This window comes from Mus caroli, unplaced genomic scaffold, assembly GCF_978045245.1.
Source record: "Mus caroli unplaced genomic scaffold, Mus_caroli_1 scaffold_3, whole genome shotgun sequence".
Lineage (NCBI taxonomy): Eukaryota > Metazoa > Chordata > Mammalia > Rodentia > Muridae > Mus > Mus caroli.
In genome coordinates this window covers 32445779-32455719 of record NW_028227258.1, presented here as the reverse complement: position 1 = coordinate 32455719, position 9941 = coordinate 32445779, and the positions used below count along the sequence as shown (strand labels likewise).

Below are 9941 nucleotides of genomic sequence, written 5' to 3'. Positions count from 1 at the left end.
AACTCCATCGCTCTAGACGCAGTGACTTCTGTGACCGGCAGAAGGTGGCTCGAGCCCGGGGCGCTCCTCCCCAGCTCTGTCCTCGCCATCTTCGCGAATGCACGTTGAGGGAGATGGCGGATGGGGAGGGGGCGCGCGGAGCCAGCGACACTTTACCCTGTCCATTCTGGGAATAAATTTCATCTGCCTCTTCTTTCTCAGGATGTTCGTCAAATCTGAGACTCTGGAGTTGAAGGAGGAAGAGGAGGTACTGATGCTGCTGGGCTCGGCTTCCCCGGCCTCGGCGACCCTGACCCCGATGTCCTCCAGCGCGGACGAGGAGGAGGACGAGGAGCTGCGCCGGCCAGGCTCCGCGCGTGGGCAGCGTGGAGCGGAAGCGGGGCAGGGGGTGCAGGGCAGTCCGGCGTCGGGTGCCGGGGGTTGCCGGCCAGGGCGGCTGCTGGGCCTGATGCACGAGTGCAAGCGTCGCCCGTCGCGCTCACGGGCCGTCTCCCGAGGCGCCAAGACGGCGGAGACGGTGCAGCGCATCAAGAAGACCCGCAGGCTCAAGGCCAACAACCGCGAGCGCAACCGCATGCACAACCTAAACGCCGCGCTGGACGCGCTGCGCGAGGTGCTGCCCACCTTCCCCGAGGATGCCAAGCTCACGAAGATCGAGACGCTGCGCTTCGCCCACAATTATATCTGGGCGCTCACCGAGACCCTGCGCCTGGCGGACCACTGCTCCGGCGCCGGCGGCCTCCAGGGGGCGCTCTTCTCCGAGGCGGTGCTGCTGAGCCCCGGAGCTGCGCTCGGCGCCAGCGGGGACAGCCCTTCTCCACCTTCCTCCTGGAGCTGCACCAACAGCCCCGCGTCGTCCTCCAACTCCACGTCCCCATACAGCTGCACTTTATCGCCCGCTAGCCCCGGGTCAGACGTGGACTACTGGCAGCCCCCACCTCCGGAGAAGCATCGTTATGCGCCTCACCTGCCCCTCGCCAGGGACTGTATCTAGAGCTGCGGGTCTCCCTCTCTCTACCCGCCCCTCTTCCCATCCTTCTCCCGTCCCCCACCCTCCACGCCCCGGGCTCCACTTCACAGAGCAGAGGTGGCCCTTGCAATCCCCTCGGCTGCTGGTGCATTCGGGTGTGGAGACCCGCTCTGATTTATTGAAGATGTGAAGATTTATGGTCAAAGAGGACTATGGCGTGTGGGAGTGGGGGCTGGCGGGGGGAACCTCGTAAGACTGTAAAAGACACTGAGAAAAAGTACCATAACTAACGAGTGTGCAGAGCAGACTGACGCTCCTCCCCTCTCTCCGAGCTGCTGGAGGAGAACTCCGGCAGGCAGTTCGTGTGAATCTCTCAGAGGGAATGCAACTGGTCCCTGTGATCTTTTCACCTTCCTTTCTACATAGAGATGTTAATGTCAGTCGAAAGAAATGTATCTTAGCATCTGAATGAATTTACCGGTAATAATATTATCCACACATTTGCAATGGCTGGCATCTGCTCTATTCCCATTGCTGTCTGCAGGCTGTGGGAATTTCACCTGTCAAACCAAACTTTCCCTCTGATGTGCACTTTGTTTTTTCCCAGATTCGTCACAATGCCTATTGTCCCGCCCTTCTCTTTGCTTTTTTTTTTCTTTCTCCATTTTGCCATCTGTCTCTTATGATTTATAAGGGGGAAAAACTTGTTTTGTTAGAGGGCCAGGTTAGAAGTCATTGTATAATTTGTAGGCTTTGTAAGGGTTGAATGCAAGCGTGGAAATTTAGGCTGAATTCTCTATCAAAAGAAAAAATGTGAAGGAAAAGGGAAAAATCAGGAGGGAGGATTGCTTCATGCATTATTTATCTCGACCTTTTAGGGGAGAAGGAACTCCCCCATCCTTTCAAGAGATTAAAAATAAATCAACAGTCTGAAAACCTAAGCAGACACGGGGCATTGCCAGGATCAGCCACACACGCGTTTCCTTCTATTTATTTTGAAGAAAAATTTCATGGGAAAAGTATGTATTTTTTGTATATTCTACAGAGTTTATTCTAGTATGTATTTACATCCCGAAGAACAAGAAAATTGTTTTGTGATTAAGCTATAAATAAAGTATCTAATTTTCATAAGTTTGTATTGAGGTTTGGCTTTTGACTTTGTTTGTTTGTTTGTTTGTTTGTTTGTTTCTGATGTGGCTTTTAACACAGAATGAGTTGTATTTTACTAAAGTTTTCACATATTGAATTGAGTATATTTGTATTTTGGGTCATGTTTGGTGTGGAATTTCACTAAGAAATTACAAAATATGGGATCCTACTTGAAACACCAATCCTGAAATTGGAGTATGAAATTCATCACAAACCCACATTGTATTTTTAAGAAATCACTTCTTAAAGGCAGGCAGATTTCCATGAGTTCAGGCTTAGTCTACAGAGTGAATTCCAGGCCAGCCAGGGCTACACAGTGAGACCTTGTATCTAAATAAATAAATTAACAACATACTGAGCTGGGGACAAGTTCAGTGCTGGAGCACTTGCTCTGGATGTTTAAATCAATAAATACATGCCGCCTGGGCAACGAAGAGCAAAAGTGGGGACCTTAAATAATAATTATGTCACAGCAGGCTCCAGTGTTCAGAAAAAGCTTTATTTTAATAGTAGGAGGTTGGGTAGGCTGTAGTGATGCACGCCTTTAACCCAGCACTTGGGAGGCAGAGACAGGTGAATCTCTATGAGTTGGACGCTAGCCTGTACTACACAGTGAATTCCTGGACACAACCAGGGTTATGTAGAGAGACAGATATTGCATATCTGTTAAGAGAGAGAGAGAGAGAGAGAGAGAGAGAGAGAGAGAGAGAGACAGAAAGAAAGAAAGAAAGAAAGAAAGAAAGAAAGAAAGAAAGAAAGAAAGAAAGAAAGAAAGAAAGAAAGAAAAAAAGAAAAAAAGAAAGGAAGAAAAGAAAAGAATTTTTTGGGAAAAGAGTGCAAATCTGTTTTTGCAGTTAACTTCTTTTGGCTTCACCTTTCTTTTGCTGTTGTTTTGTTTTTTGAGGGAGTTTCTGTTCTAGCTGCTCTAAAATTCAATTTGTAGACAGGTTGGCCTAGAAATCACAGAGATCTGCCTGATTCTGCCTCCTGAGTGCTGGGATTAAAGACCAGTGCCTCACCACCATGCCTGGTTCTCCTTTATGGCCTTTTTAAAAATTTAAACAATTTTTTAATTAGATATTTTCTTCATTTACATTTCAAATGCTATCCTGAAAGTCCTCTATATCCCCCTCCCCCACTCTGCTCCCCAACCCACCCACCCCTGGTTCTTGGCCCTGGCATTCCCCTCTACTGGGGCATATAATCTTTGCAAGACCAAGGGCCTCTCCTCCCAATGATGGCCAACTAGGCCATCCTCTGCTACATATGCAGCTAGAGACATGAGCTCTGGGGGGTATTGGTTAGTTCACATTGCTGTTCCTCCTATAGGGTTGCAGACCCCTTCAGCTCCTTGGGTACTTTCTCTAGCTCCTCCACTGGGGGCCCTGTGTTCTTTATGACCATTTTTAAACTGAAGGAACTGTATATTGATCCCTAATAGAACATCTTTTTCTTTTTAGCTTATTATGGGTGGTTGGTTTTGTATTAGGCACTTTAAGAAGCTAGTTGTCTTCAAAGGTCAAAGTTCTAGAGAAAAGGAGACATTCAGAGTTAGTGTAAATTCAAATAATACCCAGAGAGAAATAGCTCTGCTTTCTATTCTCTGTTAAAGTTATTCGAAGAGGAGGAAAAGTGGCTGTGACTTACACCTCACCCTCCAAACACTTCAATGACCAAGCAAAAATTGACCACATTCAAGAATTAAGCCCTGGATGAACAGATGCAAAAAGAAAATCGTTCAATTAAAAGAGTTAGTTGGTGAATGTGTCTTCTTCCTATGAATGTCCTATCTGTGTTTGCCTTGAGCTAAATGCTCTGTTCCTTTGCATAGAGAAATTACGGCTTCTTTTGCTGTCTCCATCTGAAACTGTCCACACTCATAGGGATTTTTTGAGGCTTAATACCTTTACATCTTTAAAATATTTATTTTGTACATAGGATGTTGTGCTTGCATGCGTGTCTGTGCGCCACATGTGTGCAGTGCCAGAAGAGAGAGTTACCACCATGTAGTCACAGGAAACTGAATCTACATCATCTGGGAGCGCAACCAGTGCTCTTAAAAGCCATCTCTGCAACTCCAGTGTTTAATATCTTAATAACTACATTGTCTTCAATCAAAGGAAGATTCAACCTGATGATTTTGCTTAGCTTTCATACTGGACAAAGGAGGGCCTGTTTGGCCCACCTCCTTCTTGTGAGATGCTAGGAACTGAACCCAGTGTGTCCTGAATGCGAGGCAAGCACTCTCCCAAGGAGCCGCCTTTCCTGCTCAAAAGCAATTCCCCTCTTTTCTCTTTTCTCATGTGGTGATGCATTATGGATACAAAGTGATATTTTTCTACTCATGTCTATGCTTTTAACAATCAAAAGTCTAAATTAGCAAGCAGAGGACTTTAGTGTAAAAGTTTGAAAACAAACTTGTCTGTCAGTTGATGATGGTTATAGCCATAAACTTCCTCTGAAAACTGCCTGAGGAAATAGCAGTTGAGGGGGTCCCATAGCCAGGTGTCCTGAAGGTCTAGGCTCAGCCACTAAGGCTTGGAGTGATGTCAACAGCAGGTTGATGGGTTGGCGACTCAACCCCAGGCAGTCTCACCTCTACAGTTTCTTCAGGCCCAGAGGTTTGCTCACTGCCTGGAGGTGCAAGCTTGCGGATTGTCCACACACAAGCACCCTGTTCTACATGCCAGGCATTTTTACTTAGCACCCCAGAACCCTCCTCTCACTCCTCTTCCCCACGTAATCACAGATTATTATACACCAAATTTGGTGCTGTTGGTTTTGTTTGTTGGTTGGTTGGTGCTGTTGGTTTTGTGGTGTCTAATCATCTTCAGTTGTGAAAAATGCTGTCTCAGGCATCATGTGGTGATGGCTCAGAACAGATCATGCTTGCTGAGTAGCAGGACCTGAGTTTGATCCCTAGCATCCAAGTTTTAAAAAGTCCTGTTGTAATCTCAGCACTGGAGAGACAGAAAACAGCAGATTCCAGGGCTTGCTTTACTGGCTGGCCAGCAAAGTCCAATGTGTGAGCTCAGGTTCAGTCCTATTTTTTTCTTTTGAGAATATATATATATATATATATATATATATATATATATATATATACACACACACACACACACACACAGAACTAGCTCTGTAGGTCAGGCTGGCCTGAACTCACAGAGATTCTCCTGTCTCTGCCTCCTGAGTGCTGGGATTAAATGTGTGTGCCACCACTGCCAGGCCTAGGAGATTATAATTTAATTACAACGTATCTCCCTTCCTTTGCCTCCCCCCAAACCCTCCCATATACCCCTCCCTGTTCTCCTCCAAATTCATGGCCTCCTAAAAAAACTAATTGGTATTGCAAGCATGTGTGTATATTTAATACACACATATTCCTAAATACAACCTGTTCGGTCTGTATGATGCATCATGTATATATGTATGTATGTATGTATGTATGTATGTATGTATGTATGTATGTTTCCAGCGCTGACAATTTGGCACTGCACAACTGATTGGCGTGCTCTCTACACCCACAAAGTGTCTCCAACATGATTGCCCAAATGTGAGCTGAACAAATATGACACCGATGAACATACCAAACTGGACAAGGAACAGCAATCGAGGCCTCAGCTCTACAGGCAGCCTCGTTTGAAACAGAACAATAGTAGATGGGAAGTGAGGAGAGAGAGTCTTAATGTTCACTTCTCTCTCTCTCTCTCTCTCTCTCTCTCTCTCTCTCTCTCTCTCTCACACACACACACACACACACACACACAGAGGCACACATACATGCACACATGCACACTGCGGTTCTTTCTGGCGCACTTAGCCCCGGGAGTTCACAAATCACGGTCACTCCCAAAGAGAGTGTGCTGAGGCCCAGTCCTCCCAAATCTTTGTAAGGATGAACATAGGCACAGGACTGAAACTGCTGCTTCATCTGCAGTTGGCAGGAAAGAGGCTCACTTGCTTGCTCGCTCAGTAAGGTCGTGGTGAGCCCACTGTCATGGTCTCACTGATGTGGGAGCATGCTATTCTATCTCAGCAGGCTCTATTGAAGTCAGATTTCAAACAGCTCTCGGAATATGCTCTTCAGTGGACAGTACACTGCACCGCTGTTGCTAGATCTTTCTAGCAAAGGGGCTTAGCTTCGGTTGGTCTAGTCGTCGCGGGACAGCAGGGGACTCGACATTGGATTCATTATTTGTTCTAAAGTATAAAACTACCCGAGACTGAGAAGGGTTAGAAAGAGCAGGACCCGGCCCAGAGATGAGCCTGATTTCAGAGGAGCGCGGCCAGGGCTTCTAGGAGGTTCCAGGCTCTGGAGGACAGGGTCGTCGGTGGCCTTGGCCGCTAGGGTTTGGTCGGCGGGGTATCTCGGAGACGTTCACGCCCACGCCGGTCTCCGCAGCGCCACCGGGCGGTCGCGGTCGCAGGTGCGGGGGCTGAAGAAGGACCTGGCTGGCAGGCTAGGCTAAGAGCTGTGGCGCCCCTCAGTCCCGAGCATCTTCTGCACCTCACTGCCGTAGGCGGGTGGTGACTTCTGGGCACCGACACCTGGAACCCGTTAAAAGCTCCTTCTCACGCTGGTCCAGGGCCTTCCCCCAACCCGCCTAGGGCTCCCAGGCAAGCTTTGAATGTATTAATTAAATAAAGCAGGCTGCCCTTGAATCGGGCCAGTGGTGGGAGCTCCCAGGAGCGTGAAAGTCCTGGCCTGCGAATCAGCAAAAGAAATGTGTGAAAAGAGAATTAGTGAAATTAGGTTAGGCCAATAAAACGTGAGGGCTGCAGCACCCCTCCCTTCCCGCTCCCCAAGCCTGGGGCTAGAAGGGCTATCTGGTCTGAGCTATTGTTTCCAGCCCTGGCAGGGGGTTCATTGTGTGATAAATAATTCCCCCTCCGTTTTCTTTTATTCTTACTAAAAATGGGTATTTGCATAATCAGCGCTTTGATGTGGCCAGAAATCAGAGGTTTGGTGTCCCCCCAAGTCCCGCTATTGGGAATGAAGCAACAAAGCTAGATCCAGATCTTTCTTTACTTCGCTGAGAGTGTGTGGGGTAGACCGTCACTAACAGCAACGTTAAGCCTCTGCCTCCCTTTTAAAAGGATCTACTTTAATGATTAAACTTAAGGAACGTCCAAAGTGTGTGCGTGTGTGTGAGAGATGAACGTTCTCACCCCTCTCCGGAGGCTTCTCCCTTTGGAGTTCATTGTCCTCAGAAGTTTGTTTTCCAAGGCTCTTGAAGTGGGGGGCGGGGTACGCCTGGATTCAGGGCGCCCCACGTGGCTTGGAGAGGGTCCCCACAGGGGTCCCGCGGGACCAGAAAAAAGCAAGGTCTATGGTAGTGAATCTTTCTACATTCCCCTCTACCCCGCGTTTTGTTTTCCCAGTTGGTTTATCCAGCCAAGATGGACAGGGCTGTTTTAATGGAGGATCCGGATCAGAGTAGAGATTCAGTCCTGGCGTGCAGTCTGAAAGGGGCGGGGTGGGGGTGGGGTTGGGGGAGATCCCTTAGGAGGTAGCTTGGGGCAGTTTTAGAGGGTGCCCTTCTCGGGACAGGAGAGACCCAGTCATCCGGAAAGCAGAGCTCCAAAACCGGCTTGTCGAGCTAGTGTCATTCCCACTGCAAGGTGGCGTGAATTGGGAGGCCCGGTGGGAAAGTTTCCTGATGGTGCATGCGCTGTAATAAAAGACTTTTCCTGCTTCGGGTACGAAGGTGCGGGGGTGGGGGGGTGGGGGGGTGGGGGTGGGGGTGGGGAGAAGGTGAGGGCCGGTCTGCCTGCTATCTCTTTCTTTCTCGGCTTTTCCAGATGCTCAGACCGAGAAGGGGGAGAATAACGGCTTGGATCACTGATGGGGCGCTCCTGGGCCAGGCCCAGCTCAGCCTTCATATGATCACCAAGAGCAAATGGATGTCGGGAAGCAGTTGGGCCCTGGGAACACCCGCGCCAGGGCTGTGTTCTGCTCCCAGCCCTCTCACCACCGCCCGGGTCATCATTCTTCAGGTGGGCCACCAGCTTTGGTTCTCAAAGCTTCAACCGTGGTCCGCTCACCGACGCTCTATTTACTTTCTGTTTTTTTTTTTTTTCCTATTTTACTTTCCAAGGCTGTAACTGTATAAATGTTTGGCTTTCTTTGTATTTATTTTCTAATGTGGCACAAGCTTTTAATCCCAACACTGGGGAGACAGAGGCAGGTGGATCTCTGAGTTCGAGGCCAGCCTGGACTACAGAGTTCCAGGACAGCCAGTGATACACGGAGAAACCCTGTCTCGAGCCAAAACAAACAAACAACAAAAAGCCACAAAAAGAAAAGAAGGGAGATAGAGAGAAAGACAGAGTTCCCGTTCTTCTGTTCTTCTAGATGAACTTTTATCCTCAAGGTCTGACTTAGGGTATTGGGACTGCTGGTACGTGGCGGACACATCACAGTACACCCAACTCTAGAAATGAAGACCAAAGAGTTAAAGCTATTTCTAGAGACATTCCTGGAAGGGAAGCTGTTCCCACTGTAGGTGGCATTTGAAAGAGATATCTGATGGATTCAATCACCCAGTCGTCCACAACTCCCCTTCCTTTCTAATGAAGCTAACACCTCCCATTTGTCCCTCCCTCTTGCAACCTTATATGCACACCATTTCCATTTCAGTCTCCTTTGCTCCCTACCTGGAAGAAGGCCTGGAGACGTTAAACAGTAAAGAGCTCTGATCTCTCGATTGTATTTGATGTAGAAACAAACGAAAGAGTGAAACCCCTAGCAAATGGAAACAGGAGTCCTAAAAGTGAGAAGCCGGGAGCTGGTTTCCATGGCAGCAGCTTGCAGTAAAGCTTAATTCCATGTGACAAAGAGGTCATCTTCCTTTTCAAACGTGTTTATGATCCTTTTGTGTATTGTATTTTGGCATAAAAGCTTGTGTGCCCTGACAGGGCTCTGCAGGCGTCTCTGTGACTCTCAAGGGGGTTTATTGCCTCCTTGGTATAAGAATAGCAGAAAGAAGACAAACCAGTGGCACTGTGACAAAGGAGGGACCCTATAGCTTGCCATTATTTTCTCCCTATAATACATAAGTCTCACTATGCATTGAAGCAATTTAAAAAATGAAGGACTATTTTTGCATTTTTCTACAACCTATTGCATTTACTGAAACACCCATGCAAACAAATACAAAAAGTCAGATGAAACGGGAGGGTAACAACTCATGTACTTCTTGCTTTACTTTCCTGATCATCTTGGAAAAGAATTCAAATGTGGTAAAGCTTTAAACATGCCTAGGGAGCTTTGTAGCCGATGGCTAAGCACCAAGTTGAGAAGAACACTGCATTAATTCATTTGTACTTAACCTATGCCAAAGTATCTAGAACATGTCCACAAATGTGTTTTTAAATTAAATCAATCTAAATTAGTCCTTTTTTTTTTTTTTTTTTTTTGTACTCTCAACATTACAATGTTGTTACTAGCTTGGTGACAGATAAGAAACATTGTATTGGTGAAACCTTAATGCTTCTACAAGATCCTCCCTTCAAAACCAGTTTCTCTTGATTTAGGAGAGGATGACTTTAGACTATGTCTGTATAACAATGGACACGTGCACAGGCGAGGATTTCCAGTGGAGCCCTTGACAGGATCTGCAATGGAGCATCATAATTTTCAATAGATGTGGAATGCTTCACCAGACAGACATCTACAGCTACCAGAAAACTGACTTTGATTATTCTGTACAAAAATAACTTGAAAAGGGTTTTTGGTGGTAGTTGACTGCATTCTCGGGTACACTCTCATATTCTGCAGCATTGTGGAGGAATTCTTATCTAGATGCCCAAGATACAATGT

The 9941-nt window shown here is 47.2% G+C and overlaps 1 protein-coding gene across 1 annotated transcript; it reads left to right on the top strand.

Moving 5' to 3' along the window:
- The first annotated feature begins 202 nt into the window (after positions 1–202).
- Positions 203–994, top strand: Neurog2 (neurogenin 2). Its single transcript, XM_021159167.3, has one exon. It carries the CDS (start codon positions 203–205, stop codon positions 992–994), a length of 792 nt encoding a protein of 263 aa, XP_021014826.1.
- The last annotated feature ends 8947 nt before the right edge of the window (positions 995–9941 follow it).

Coding starts and splice junctions, on each gene's coding strand:
- Neurog2 (XM_021159167.3), top strand. CDS start 203: ATGTTCGTCAAATCTGAGACTCTGGAGTTGAAGGAGGAAGAGGAGGTA.